The sequence below is a fragment of the Pseudorasbora parva genome, chromosome 22, assembly GCF_024679245.1.
Source record: "Pseudorasbora parva isolate DD20220531a chromosome 22, ASM2467924v1, whole genome shotgun sequence".
Taxonomy (NCBI): domain Eukaryota; kingdom Metazoa; phylum Chordata; class Actinopteri; order Cypriniformes; family Gobionidae; genus Pseudorasbora; species Pseudorasbora parva.
Genome location: NC_090193.1, coordinates 26,988,747 through 27,004,298, shown reverse-complemented (window position 1 = coordinate 27,004,298; position 15,552 = coordinate 26,988,747). Strand labels below are relative to the sequence as shown.

At 39.7% G+C, this 15,552-nt stretch overlaps 1 protein-coding gene across 8 annotated transcripts in view; it reads left to right on the top strand.

The window, feature by feature from the left end:
- Nucleotides 1-15,552, top strand: part of iqsec1b (IQ motif and Sec7 domain ArfGEF 1b) — a 246,199-nt gene that overhangs the window by 213,292 nt on the left and 17,355 nt on the right. For 7 of the 8 annotated variants that reach the window (XM_067431454.1, XM_067431453.1, XM_067431458.1 and 4 more), the window contains 3 exons: nucleotides 8,748-9,021; nucleotides 9,833-11,094; nucleotides 13,737-13,898. In XM_067431454.1, coding sequence (XP_067287555.1) covers nucleotides 8,748-9,021; nucleotides 9,833-11,094; nucleotides 13,737-13,898 — 1,698 coding nt within the window. Of the gene's footprint in view, nucleotides 1-2,466; nucleotides 2,696-8,747; nucleotides 9,022-9,832; nucleotides 11,095-13,736; nucleotides 13,899-15,552 lie in introns of those variants that run through there. The other variant, XM_067431456.1, reaches the window with a different exon arrangement.

Here is a 15,552-nt window from a genome sequence, read left to right as displayed (position 1 = left end):
CCTTCAGAAATCATTTTAATATGCTATTTCATGCTTAAGAAACATTTATTTTTGTTATTGAAGTTGAAAACACTTTATTTTACAGTTTTTTGTTACATTTTATGTACTTACTAATAACAGTAAATTATGCATAATTACATGCAACTAAATAACTCAAACTACCAAACCCTAATCCTACCCTAACCCTATAGTAATTACGTTTTATTAATATTACTCAGTACTAAAATATATAATTACACTGTAACAATGACACCTTAATTAATGGGTAACCAAAACAGCAGTGCTGCTGAATATATTTGTGGAAACTGTGTTCAAATCCGTTGTTTTAGTTTAAAGATTATATTTCTTCCATTTATTTTGTATTGTCATTGTTTGTATTTTCTTCAGCAACTTGCCCACTTCAGCAAGACCACAAATGTGATTTCATATGTAGCTGCATATAGCTGCATATTCCTCAGATATATAGAAGAAATGGATGTTTTCCATGGTCATTGTGGTGTTTTAGCTGCAGTTCCGGCTAATAGAGTGACAGATAAGTATTAGTACCAAATGAATAAATTTGTCACGCTGTTTTCCTTGAAGCCTCATACTGACAAGCAGGAAAGATTTTATTGCTCCCCGAGCCTTTTAGCATTAAAAGATTTGAAGACCTCAGTAATGAACTCTGTCAGATGGCTCTAAAAGTCACAGTGACCCCCCGCTTTGTATAAGCTACACCAAGGTGTTATGGTCTTTTGCCTGACTGACTTCAACTGCCCTCATTTGTACATACAAAGCAGCAATTCATCAGTTCAGTGCATATTTCTGCATGTGTTTATCTCATTCAGTGACTGCATTTTAGGAGTGAGTCATGAGCTATTGAACGCACGACTCCTCTGACTCATTACATGTCCTGTCCTCGCAGATGCTTTTATTTATTTCATGTGTGCCGAGACATTACCAAACTGGCCCTTGTGATCCGAAAGGACATACAAGATCAGTCTTTGAGCTTCCTGCTGTGATTTTTCCCTCATTGCTGCTTTGCATTTCAGAGCTGAAGATCTTTGACAAAGAGCACATGTACATCTTGAGGCTACCATTGAAGAACAGATGTTGATACGGCTGTCTGGACCGCTTTGGTCCAATTTCAACCATTTTAGTCTTCCTCCAGGGAATCTTAGTTCAGGAAGAGAACAAGGAACAGGAAATAAGTGGGGCTCTCGCTAGGGAACAGCTTTGAGCTTTTACTCTAATTAGAGAACATCACTTCTCAACCGTTAGACACCAAACTCCAAGATGTCACCACCTGGAAGCTATTCATGTTAGCTTTTTCTTTTCTATTTTTGACAAGATTCCTAAAACTACGCAAGTCCACGTTGAGAGGTTCTTTTCTCTGACCCCACGGACAGTCCAAACTGCACACTTTGCACACTCGGGCGGTTGATAGCATCTGGGCTTTGCCTGAGCGACGCCCATTGTTTAGGTAATGATGTCAGAAAGGAAATGCGTAAGCCAGGCCGCCCTCCTTATGTAAGTAGACGGGAGGAGGCAAAAGAGGGAAAAGATTATAGAGATGTTTTTCGAACTGTTCGCTATAAATACGGTTGTGTGTGTGTGTGTTTTTAGACCTCTTTTACTAGACAACAGAGTCTTGTCTGTGAAAAAGGCGTCAGCTGGCCAACGTTTTGAAATTTTGATGTACTTTAGAACATTTCTGGTGTTTGTTCCTCAATGAGGCTTGGAGGGTTCACCCAAAAATGAACTCTCTTCTTATGTGGAACACAAAAACAGATATTTTGAAAAGCGTCTGTGTTTGTTTGCCTTTTCATCCAAACAGTGGAAGTCAATGTTGTTTTGGACACCACTGACTTTCGTCATATGGACAAAATAGTTCATTTGTGTTCCACAGAAGAAAAGAAAGTCATAGCAGTTTGAAATAACATAAGGGAGAATTGTTTCATTCTTTTAAATCTATCACTCTAAGTCATCAGAAATCCACACAGCTGATTTAAATTACATCATTAGGACTCAAAAATGTAAAGGTTCGGTTGTAAGTTTGAGAAGGCTTCACCAGGGGTGTATAAACTGGCTGTTGATGGAGCAACTTTTTGGCTGCACTTCTCCAGTTCAGTCTGAAGCGTGTGTGCAACACGTTATGAGCTCATATTACTGCAGCCGTTGAAATCCGAGAACGAGCGGAACTTCCTCCATCCAATCCATCTAGTTTTAGTCCATCCTGCGATCGCGCTATTTATAGACTCACATCCTTTTGTCATTCCAAAGGGGCTTCCCAATCCCTTCATGGCTTTCCAGCCTGTGCTCTTTTGGCTCTGTTTGCTCCAGACTCTGTGGGCCGGCCCGTTCCCTCCTCTTTGGGCCGGGCTGGTCGTTTATATTCCCGCCATCACGTAATTAGTTTTCCGGACTGTGGAATTCCCTCCCCTTCTCTGCACACCCCTCAGAGCACCCCTTCCACAAAGTCAGAGGGAAAAAAGGAGAGAAGGAAAGAGCGCGCGCAACAGAGTGGGTGAGGATTTAGTGGTCTTTAGTCGGACTGAGAGCGTGCCTCTTTTTCCTATGAGACGGCTTTGCCTGGCGAGGACATGGGCAGCCACAGGCCAAAGGGATGTTGATGTTTGTAGGGATCAGAGATCGACATGTGGTGTTTGCACTGCGCTTCAGACAGAAGCCAGTCTCTGCTGGAACTGGGGAGCTGGTAAGATTTCAGTGTGTGTGACTGTGTTTAAGAACACGTATAGAAGAAAATGTGAGAGATGTGTTTTAATTGTGTTTCTACTGTGCTGATATTTATTGGGACTGGGTGTATTGTTGTATCAGGGTGTGTTTTTAAGTAGATCACAGATGTTTTATGTGACATTCAGCTCTGTGGCTCTTTGTTTTTTTTACCTGCTTTGAATTATGGGGGATCTTCCTCTATTGCGCAAACCTCTCCATTGTTGCTCTCAGCGCACTTCTGCTTTTAGTTGAGCGGTTGAGTGATGTTTCTGTTGATCTTGCACCAGATAGACACATCATTTGTCTGAAAATTGCTTTTTAGTCATTGTAGATTTTTCCTTTTCATGATGGATTCTATCCATCATGCTGCGTGTGTTAGTAAAAAAGTTACAACAAGGATATATTTTTTCAGTGAGTTCCCTACAATGTATTCATTAGCAAAAGAGTCTACATCAGCCATTCTGAATACTTTTTATTTGCTAATGAATGAAGTATTTGTGTGACTTAGTGTGAGTTTTTGTCTTTATATTTTCTTAGCTCTGCCATGGAAAGGTGGCATTAGCAATTTAAAATAGATTGTGTAGTAGACCAACCCCATTGAAATGCATGTAATACCAGAATAAGCTCAGTGATATTAGTAAAGCAAGCTTTATTTGAACAATAAGTGCTTTATGCAAGATGCCGGAGCATTTCCCAGTCATCAACAGGGCTGCATTCATGCAACGTGCCACGCTTGTGAATGGAGCCTGACTGGTCCTCTAATGCTCTCAAACTTGGATTTAGTGTATGTGTGACCTGTGTTAACAGCACAAGATCATATTTTTGCAAGCCTGGAAAAGAGAAGATGTATTGTTTTTTTTTTTTTTTTACTGGGTAGTCTTCGACATACAGAGAAAACACTAAAGTAAGGTGTAAGGGTGGCAATAAAAACCTTCAAAGCTTCAAGAGTCAGAACATGAAAAAGACTCCAAAAGCAGTACCCAAATGTTCAAATGAAATGTAGTGTAGGTAAGTGAAATGTAAATGAGCTTGTTATTTTACCTTGTTAGACTCAGCATCTGTACATCAGCTTCACAGTCAATTAGAAGATGTACGAGGTTCAAATAAGCTCAGCAGAAATGGCTGCCGGAAAAAAAATTACATAATTGCGCACTTCCGATTGCTGGAGGGATGAAATGTTAATAAAATACAGTTCAACCATTTGAACTTTAATTGTAGATTATTGAAATCATTAGTGATTAGTTCCTCTTTGTTGTAAGTGATTTGTTTCTTAGCTTTGAGTTTCAAACAAGTCATTTTGCACTATAATATAGAGGACTTCTTTTGAGAGTCACATTTAGGTGAACTCCAAAGGGGAAGCTAGAGATGGTGTGTTTCATCTTCTGTCAGATCTTAACACCTCACCATCTTGTTAGCACTTGTGTTCTCTTACCCTTGTCAGAACCTCGCACATCTCTCTGGGCTGGACGTGACTGGAGCTCAAACTAGTCCTATAGCGGCGTCTCATATTGCTGGCTAATGAGACCCTCTGGAGAATATAGAACTTCGCCAGCTGTCTTGAGTTATAGATTTGAGTATGACAGAGCTTCAGTTGTCTCCACTTCACTTGGTTTGCTAAAATCAGCTATCTATATACTGTTAACTACATTTGAGTGTAGTAAAATACAGGTATTTAGTTAAAGGGATACTGTAGTTAAGCCAAAAATCTAAGTTATGACTTTTTTTTTTTTTTTAACTATCCCCTTAAAGTTGGCTAAATTCTGAAATGGTTATTGGTGCTGAAATGGCCTAGTGGTCTGTTTGTTTCATTACAAGAATTAAAGTTACATTTTCATAGACTATTGCGGCGGTTCCACCTAAATTACCCGAAACAGGAACTTTTCCCCCGCCGGACCTGTTGCTATCTGCGTTTCCATTGTGGTCTAGTGCCGTGAAGATTAGGTGGCGTAGGACTGCATGTGACTTTCCAGTTCCTGTTGGATCCCTCGTCCTCCCCATATAAGCTTAATAAAGCCTAAACCTCGTTTTCAGGTCATCTGTAACTCCATTGTCGATTTGAATTGCAAAAAAAATGTACTGTACGCAACCGACTTTTAAAAATAGTAGTTGCATGGAGTCAACCAATCAAAATGCTGCGTGATCTCAACCAATCAGCATGTTCCGCACCCAAGTCCCACCCCCGAAAGCAGGGACTTTCTGAGGGGGACATTTTTACCTGGAGCTTCATTTAGACCTGGTCACTGCAGTCGAAACAGTGAGTACCACCCCAAAGTCCCTAGTTCCTGAGAAAGTTCCTGCAGTGGAAACAGAGGCTTTAGAAGCTAATCTGTGCTCGTTTTAGCAATAAACCTATTTCTAATTAGTGTTTTGAGAGTGCAGGCCTTGGCTCAATTAAAGCAGGCTTTTTTCCCTCATTAAATTCAATTTGCTTTTGCATTCACTGTCTTTTAAAATAACATGAGGCAGAAAATTAAAATGAGAGCTGGATTGCTGCTCATTCAGCTTCATCCCTACGTTTAGTTTAAACTTAGTGACTCGACCCTGGCCACATTTAGCCCATTGTATTTTTTATTTATTTATTTATTTCTGAGATGAATGGACGTCCTCCATTTCAGAAAGTTGTTAATTTTACACTACGCCATCACTGTGAAGATATCGAAAAACGTCCAAGTATTTATTTTCTGGTATTTTTCATTGAATCTATTCACAGACCTGTCATCTGGCATCCTCGAAGGATTTTACACCGCTTGTGTTCACAATAATTGCGACTTTTTCAGACACCGTCATCTATCACAGTTTAGGGGGAGTCAGACTTTGAAAATGCCCTGGCTCTCCTCAGAGAGATGAGAAGGCAACCAAACAAAATGAAATTTGTATTTGCTGCCAACCTTCAAGGGACCCGCTGAGAGCTCTTTCAGGAGACATCAGGCGGCAGACACCGAAAGTCATTTGAGCCGGGTGGCCTCAGTGCAGAGATGTGGGGAAATTAGCTGCCAAATTCATCATCTGAATTACCTTGCACTGTGTTTTCATATAATGTACAATCACATGTAACAAGATGTGTTCATATTCCTTTATTACCAAACACTGAGCAGGGCAGTAGTATTTATGTGTGCATGTAGGAATACATGAAACAAGGCCATTGTATTAACCTTTATATCTATATAACCTCCGACTTTACCCATCTTACCCCCTCATTAGCGGTGTCCTTCAGAGCGGCAGGCGGGCCTTATGTGTGTTCACTGACTCTGGGTCATGTCTGGAAGTAGCATTGGCACTCAGAGACACCTCAGTGTGCTCTGCATGATAATACACGCAGTACTAGGGTTGGCAATTGACAACCTTGTGCTGCTTAATTTACAGCATGGAAAAGACAACGCTATCGTTGTTTTCTCATCCTGAAGTGAATGGCTCTTATGATGTTGTTCTTTTTAGCCAACCAGACACAGTTTGTTCTAATTCATGAACAAATGATTATAATGAGTCAGTTCTTTTTGGAAACACATATGGCTTTAAACTGACTATGAGATTAAATAAGTGCATATGTATATGTATATATATATATGTATGTATATGTATGTATGTAGGTGTAAGGCCAAATATTCAATTGTATTTATGCCACAACATAAGCCAATACAAATGTTATTTTAGTATTATTTACATATTATTATGATAATTTGATTTATTTTAGTTTTAGTAATTGTATTATTTGATTTTGTAATTTTTTTGTAAGCTTTAATTGATATTTATTTCAGTTTTATTTTTAGTAATATTATTGTCAACCTGGTTGACAAGTATCAAGTATTTCTAATATTTTATTTTACTTCAACTTATTTCAGTTAACAGAAACCATTTTTAATAATTTTGGTTTTAATTAACAATAACAACACTTCAAATTATCTGGTACTAAATGAAATTGTACTTCTTTTTCCCACAAAATATTTATTATTTTCTGTTAAGGTTCTAAAACCAGTAAATGTATATTACTGTGGCATGCTTTGCGCCGTATGAAGCATACAAGAGACAACTATTAGTGCTGACAACTTTTTGTTGTCCCTCTGCACAGTAATCGATACTTCAACCATGACTTGTGACTCTGGGGAAACATGTTTATGTCTGTTTTTTGTGGCGACCTCCCCTTTGAATCTGTAGTTCAGACCATTTAGAGAAGCAGCAGGTGAATACAGACATGTCAAAAGGTATGAGAACAGTCTATATCTTCGACCTGACATCTCTTGGGCATATCCTCTGTATATCATTTGACGATCACAACACTAGCTGTAGGGGTTGCAAAGGGGTCTCATCGGCTCAATAGAGCTTGCCACCTTTTACATGTTCAAGTCAAACTACACCAAGCTTTCGTATTGTCTTATCCAAGATTGGAAACGCCTCCAAACTGTGACAAATGCTCCGACTTCAATATATCCTCGGTCGCTTTCCCCTATACAAGATGAACAAATTCAATCAATCTGACTGTCAGTGTTCATCTCTGTAAAACTGAGTGCTCTACTGCACACTAATTCATTTAATTAAAAGAAGAGCACTTAATCTAGAAAGTTAATCTTCTGGCACTTTACTGATGCAAGGAGTGTGTGGATGAAAAGCATTAAACGTGCTAAACAAACATGTACTGAAAGAATTCAGATTTAGCTTTGTGATCTGTACATCAAAGTATATGAGTTAGTGACAGCTGGCTTAGTAGGATGGCTTACTGGTACAATATTTATATTAAAAATACAATTCTATCTAAACATGCAGCGATTCAAATTCTGGCATAAAAAAGCTTATAATTATTGCCATATTATGGCTGATATTATAAATCTCTACAATTTTGTTTAGTGAAGCATTACAAATTGTAATATTCAATATCAAAAATATGACATATTGTTTACAAATAAAAACAGTTGCATATAGGCACAATGTATTGATAGAAATCAGATATCCACATAGCTGATATCTATCAATATAGTGTGCATTCCTATAGTACTGTTTTCAGTCACCTATAGCTGTCGTCTCTCTTTCATTGGTGCAACTGATATTGCATTGTAATCAAATAACCCTCCTTATACTTTGACCTTCCCAAGCAATCACATTAGAGGTGACGTGGTTGAAGTGTGTGATTGTTGTCTGTTTACGAATGTGTCGCAGTTCTCTTTTTACTCATCGCTTGGAGCAACAAAATTTGTTTGCCACAGCAGGTATACCCCTGCTAAGGTTTTGACAGGTAGGAGTTATGCTGTTGATTCTCTGCGCTATGGCCCGGAGTGTGTCGTTTGGTGTGTAAGCATGATGTATGTGACAGCTGACACTGGACTGCGAGAATGTTTTATCTTAGTATGCGGTACTAGAGGAATTTAGGCGCTAAAACACATGCTATAGAGGCGGTATTTTATAATAGCTTGAAACTCAGAGATTACACCAAAGTACTAAAGGAAGACCGTTTCCTGAGTTTCAGCAGGAAGCGTTTGTATGTGTTGCTCTTATCTTGACAGAGATGCATCATACTGCAGTGTGTTGCTATAAACATAGTCCTTTGCTTTTATACCTCCAGACTAGTTATAAAGTTCAGCTCGTAACCTCACGTGTAAGCTTGTGGGAGTGGATAATAGGATTTACAATGAACTTTGATTTGTGTCTGGAAAAACTTGCGCGTGTTGTATAGAGCGGTTAGTGCTGGCCTGTAGAATTTGGTCTAAATCTTCATATTTCTTTATAGTTATGAGTTCTGAATTTGCAGGCTGTATTGAATGTTATGCCATAACATACCATGTACTTTAAAATAATGACAAGAAACATCTTTCTATTTCATGCAGCAGAACAGTAAAATTCACAAACAACTGACTCTGAATCGGTTCTTTTTAATAAATTAGTAAAGTGTAGTCTGATTCTCGAACAACTGACTTATATAATCTTAATGAGAATTGAATCAAATTCCGAATCCCTGCTGGTATGCCTCATTCATTCGACAATGTGAAATATTCTTCTCTTTTTTTGGTCTATTCTAAGCTTGTCCTTTCTTTTTCCCTGTACAGTGTGGAAGGTGAGGCTCCGGGCAGTGAGGCGGGCCCCTCTCTAGAGAACAGTGGAGGTTACTTACGAGGGCCAGTGAGCCGCAGTGCCATCATCAGTGGCGAGCACTTCGACGGCCCACCACTGTATGCTCACGAGGTACGGCAACGTCCGCGGCGACCCAAACTCCAGCATTCCCAGTCGATCCTACGCAAGCAGGCAGAGGAGGAGGCCATCAAACGCTCCCGATCCCTGTCTGAGAGCTATGAGCTCTCCACCGACCTCCAAGACAAACAGGTAGAGTTCATTCTTAGGGATCATTAACTGGAAGGCTACCAAGAAACCATAAATTCTCCACCAACTATTTGTATTCACATTGTGATGAGCCTTTTTGGTGCAGAGGGAGTGTGATTGAGGTTCTGTGGCTTCATCTTATACTTGATGTACTTCCCCTCAAAGGACTGTGTAAATAAATCTACTTTATTGTAGTTGGGAACATCAATTCCTTGAAGTTGCTTGTGGTGACTGGATGTCTTTCATATGAGGTAATTTAACACATCCAAAGGCTGATATGAGATCAATGAGAGCTTTTTTGGATTTGGAAGATGAGAATCATAACTCAGTGCATGCTGGGAGAGTGATTCGTATTCAGAGTGGTACTATCCAGAGGCGTGCTGCCCACCGTCTCTGTGTGAGGTCTCACAGAGCTGGGAAATGTGATTAGTTCTGCCCATTCTTCAGGCTAAAAAGGTCTTGGGCTGGCTTTAGCATGGGAATAGGTTACGACTGATTGCTTAGGTACAGTGCTAAAGGCGTCCTTCTGTCCTCAATGCCTTTATAAGGGATGAAATAGTGAGTTTTATCCATCCTACCTGGCAAAATACCCAAGGTTTATTAGTTAGTACCATGTGTGGCTTTTATTTTTCTTTTTTATTTATGTGGCTTACCATTTTTGGCTAGAGGCATATTATGTCATGAGAGGGAGGACAAAATGCTATTTAAGCCCCATCAACAACAAAATTCTGTATGACTAAAGAAGGAGGGGCATTTGCTCGTGGGTTTGCAACTATCCCTAAAAGCAGTACATAATCTTTGTGTGTTTCCACAGGTGGAGATGCTGGAGCGCAAGTATGGAGGGCGTTTTATAACCCGACATGCTGCCCGCACAATCCAAACTGCCTTCCGCCAATATCAGATGAATAAGAACTTTGAGCGCCTCAGGAGTTCTATGTCGGAGAACCGCATGTCCAGACGCATAGTTTTATCCAATATGAGAATGCAGTTTTCGTTTGAAGGACCTGAAAAAGTCCATAGTTCCTATTTTGAGGGGAAGCAGGTATCTCTTACTGACGATGGTTCTAAACTAGGAGCCTTGGTGCAATCGGAGCGCGGGGAAATGGTCCCCGCCAACATGAAGTCTCCCGCAGTACAGAGCGATTTCACAGATGCCATTACAGAGTTGGAGGACGTTTTCTCTCGACAAGTGAAGTCGTTGGCAGAGTCGATAGATGATGCTCTAAACTGTCGCAGCCTACATGGAGACGAGGGACAGCCAGAGTCAACCAGAGGTCATCCAGACATAGAGCAAGAGGTTACCTACCAGGTCAAGCCTTCCCACAGCAGTGACCACCGCAAGCGAGATGAAATGACAGCGTCCTACAGTGATGTGACACTTTATATAGATGAGGAAGAGCTCTCCCCTCCTCTTCCTTTATCACAATCAGTTGAAAGACCTTCTAGCACGGAGTCAGATCTTCGTCTACGTTCTTTGAATTCCTCACAGGACTACTGGTCTCTAGCTCATAAAGAGGAAAAGGGCGACACGGACACTAGCTGCCGAAGCACCCCGTCTCTGGAGTGTCAAGAGCAGAGATTGAGAATAGACCACCTTCCCCTGCTCACAATCGAACCTCCCAGTGATAGCTCGGTTGAGCTGAGCGACCGCTCTGACCGAAGCTCGCTCAAAAGACAGAACGCTTACGATCGGGGCATCGCCAGCCAGCAGGGCAGCCCAAAACACATCCCCTCTCACGCACTCCCACCACGGGGGCCGGCAAGAGATGATGATGCTCCTCGGCATCGGCCGCGGCAGCTGGAAAGCCACCTGGCAATCAATGGCACCGCCAACCGACAGAGCAAATCTGAGTCCGACTTCTCGGACGGCGATAACGACAGCATCAACAGCACTTCCAATTCCAATGATACTATAAACTGCAGTTCGGAGTCCTCATCCAGGGATAGTCTTCGAGAGCAGACTCTTAGCAAGCAGACGTATCATAAGGAGACACGGAACAGTTGGGACTCGCCAGCGTTCAGCAATGATATCATCCGCAAGAGGCACTATCGCATCGGCCTGAATCTTTTCAACAAGTAGGTGAATTATGAATGCATGCTTTTGGTTGTAGAAAGCAAATTGGGAAAATAATATATATGAGTGGAGTGGAGAGACAACAGTTTCCACTCCCTGCACAAAACATCCAAATTCACTTCAGATTTTCCAGTTCTTGCTTCAAGCTAACTTTGCACCCAGTTACTGTTATGGCGCAGTCACATTAGCAAAACTTTGGCTATATTTTGTAGACAAAGTACAAGTAGATCCATTGTCCATTATCAAAAGTGTAGAAAAACAGCATGAAACACAGCATTCCAAACCAAGACGCTTCCAAACCAAGAAGCTTCATACTAGAGAATTTGTGTGTTAAAGTCCTACTGAACCGGAAGTAGCGAGTGAGTTTTCTTCAGTGCTGTGAAGTACTTCCAAGTGAAACAGAATATTAAACAGAGGGCATGGTTTTACCTCAGCGCTTCTCCTCTCCATCTCGAGCTCATAGCAGATGAACGATTGGAGGGGAGTGGTTATGCATTTTAAAATGCAAGCCGTCAAACTGACATCAGCTGAGAAGGAACGCCGTTTCCAGACCGGAAGTAACTTGTCAGATTTTCATTAAAGATTACCACGGCAAACCATTTTTTTCTTTGTATTAACTTGCACGGATTAATTGTTCTCCCTAAGACCTGTAATACAAAGTAAATTAGATCGATTTTGTTTTCATGAGGATTTTAAAAGTTCAACAGACTTGTCTGGCTATCACCAGACCAGGCTCAGTTTAAAATTGATCATTGGTCTGGGGATTCTGCTCTGTATTTTCTACTTCAAAAGGGGTATGATCAACTGGCATTATTCGAAAAACTCTGTACGCAATTGGACAGTCCTTTAACCAATCAGACCACAAGTTTGAGGCACTGTTTGTTGTGGCTGCTGTTTGTTTTGTGGACTGTCTGTCTACAATTCTGCATAGCATTACAGAACACGCTAATACACGTTGACGGGCAGGTATAACATTGCATCATTGCATTCGTAACTGATTGGACGAAAAAATTTTACTCCCTGAGACTTCCACACAAGATATATGTACAATGTATTTAATATTTAGACCACTTAATTAATTGATTGCTATCTGGATGTGAAGAGTTTCAACCATTATAACAAAAAGTATAATACAAAAAATACCTAACCTATCTTTGAGATACTGGCGCATTACCCAACATTTGATTGTACTATCATATTTTTTAGTCATTCCCACACTCAACTTCACCTTTGCTTCTTTATTATAATATTTCACAAATCTATGTTTGTTGTAACTTATAGTTAGCACATTACATTATGTAAATTGTTGCTGATATGCAATTCTATTATGCTTCACATTATTTGTGAACCATAAACATTGCATTTATACATTTGACAGATGTCTATATCTAAAGCAACTTAAATTCAAGTGATGACACCTATGACCTCACATTGTTAGCGCTATGCTCTACTGTTAGAGCTACAGAAATGCACCTCACTCCATGCAAAAATGGTTCTCCTCATTCCCACACCGCTTACATACTCTGGTTTGGAGTGTCATGTTTCAGTTGTATTGAGTAATGATTTTCATTAGCAGCAATCGGAGCTGTGTTAATAGCTGTGAAAGATCTTAGTGCGCGAGCAATGCCGGGAGCTAATGTTTTCTTTTTTGTTTTTTAATTATCATCTAAACCAAGCACACAATGCATAATAGTCGTGTGTTTTCCTTTTCCAGACATTCATTATAATTTTGTCTCATTTATTTATTCAGTTCGTGTCTGTGTGCATGCATGCGGTGCTGTCTGTTTGATTGCCACTCAGCGCTCTAAATTTGATTAGCGATCAAGCAATTAGAACCGTGATGAGAGCACTATTGGTTTAGTCGGGCACACTGCCCTCGTAACCACAGGTTACCATCTAACTCTGTGTACTTAAAACAAATAAGTTTCAATCTTTTTTAAAGCTTCTTACAATAGTTTAGGATTTATGTTTGATCATTTATTTTGCAATCGTGAGGTATTTTAAATCAGATTTCATTTTTTATTGAATGGATTAAAGGTGCATGCTTGAAACTGCTGGGAAAGTGTGTGCGCGCATGTGTGTGTGTGTATCTGTGCGTGTGTGAGCCTGTTTATGTGGTTTATGAGGACACAAATTTGTAAAACTACATGGGTATTACACTGGTATTACACAATAAATGTGGTTTATGAGGAAATTTCAAATGTCCTCATATTTCACATAGCTTTAAAAACATACTAAATTATGTTTTTTTGAGAAAGTAAAAATGCACACGTAAACCACATAGACCAACGTGTGTGTGTGTGTGTGTGTGTGTGTGTGTGTGTGTGTGTGTGTGTGTGTGTGTGTGTGTGTGTGTGTGTGTGTGTGTGTGTGTGTGTGTGTGTGTGTGTGTGTGTGTGTGTGTGTGTGTGTGTGTGTGTGTGTGTGTGTGTGTGTGTGTGTGTGTGTGTGTTAATTTAAAGCTTTGTTTAGGGGCCTCTAATCTTAGGTGATTGTGGATTTGCACTGGGCCATTATGTTCCTTTTAATCTTGTGTGTTAACGGTTCAATCGCAAGAACATACATGATCTAAGAGCTGCTTAGTCACATATTGAAATTACTAAATGCACTGTTCAAAAAGGTGATTTTCTTTTATTGTCTCTAGGAAACCTGAAAAAGGCATCCAATACCTGATTGAGCGAGGATTTGTCCCAGACACACCTGTGGGAGTTGCCCATTTCCTGTTACAGAGAAAAGGGCTGAGTCGACAGATGATTGGCGAGTTCCTGGGCAACAGGCAGAAACAGTTCAACAGAGATGTTCTTGAGTATGTTCAGCACAATTAAATTGGTTAATTAGGTATATTGTACCTGCATTAAAAAAAAAAACTATTATCCAAAGTGAGATATACTACAAATCCAAGCTATTTTTAAATAAATATGTAGTAATTTCCATGTGCATAGCACATTTTGTCTCTGCACATTAATTCAACTTAAAGCTACACTGTGTGATATTTTCCCCCATATAGCGGTGAAAAGGTATATGACCATCCAATGAAGAATAGTTTCTGTTCCTCTCAGTTCTGATTTCATTTTAACTCCTACGGTGGCCGATTTAGTCCAAGATTAACATGGCAATCCCCCTCTTCACATTCGAAACAGTGCCATCAAGTGTTAAAAGGCGAAGCTTGAGTTTACGGGTATGTCCCTCTTTGGCTAATGTACTTTCAAGATGGAGGGCCAACATGGCGACCGGCATTCGAACCCCTCACCCATATATATTTTCAATGGCATATTATAAACTCATGAGAATACTTTATTACTTGAAAGAAGTAAATATACATTAATGAGCACATATATTTTTGAAAGAACTAAGTGTTTTTAGCTAAGAATAAACTAAAAAAGTTACACAGTGTAGCTTTAATTTATAATTTACTGCCAGTCAATTTTTCATCTCTGGTCAATTTATTCAACATATGAGCCAAGTCAAGACAAGTCAACCATATTTAACCCTAAATGCACAAAAAACAAAACACAAATTCTCCTAAGAAAGAAAAAAACAAATTATCCGTCATGATTATCTTTAATTGTATGATGCTCCTTTGTATTTTTGCTTTTCGCTATCCCCGCCACAGAAGAATTATGAACTTAAAGCCAATATCACTGGAGCCTGTATGAATATTTGTTTCCTCTTGAGACGAACTGGCCACCATTTCTCAAACCTTCCAAGCTATTGTGGCTTTGAGTGCATGTGGGATCAAAGGTAGAAAGCATCATAGTCCATTGTCTCAGAAACTGGTTCTTTACAATTGTATTGTACCCACAACCATGTAGTGTCCTCTTTTTAAAATAAGTGCATTTAGGGTCAAAGGTGAAAAACATCACATTCTATTGTCTTTGGTTTGGTTTGTTTATATTGTAACCACAACCATTTGCTGTAATTGTTAGTGACCCTGTGAAATTAGTGAGCATATGACAAACGATTATTCCAGCCAGACTTATGTTGGGATTAAAATGTGATAGAGGGATGACATATGGACTCTTACTCCGCTTTATACTGTACTGACTGAGGTGTCTGGGTTCATGAAGTACTTTTCCGACATTTTCACTCTTAAGGTAAATCATCCTCCCTTTTCAGTCTGAAAGTACCTGTCAAGATAATGGGGACAGATAAAGTCATGCAGTCTGTGTTCAGCTTCGTCTGACAGCACTTTATTTTAAAGACACTTCCTTGAAATCAGTAAATCTTGACAGGTCAGATCACATGCACTCTGAGTGTCCCTGGAGCAAAACGTCCCTCAGATTGCTTTGTATGCCCTATGATTGTAATTTAGAGAATGATAGAACTTGCTTTTATCTGAAAGACTATGGCTTTTTTTTTCTTGAGAAAAAGCAGTGAACTCTCTCCGGTTAAAATATCTCTGTGCCGTAATGAAATGCATGCAATAGAAAATATTTTTTTAACCATTATTCAATACACCA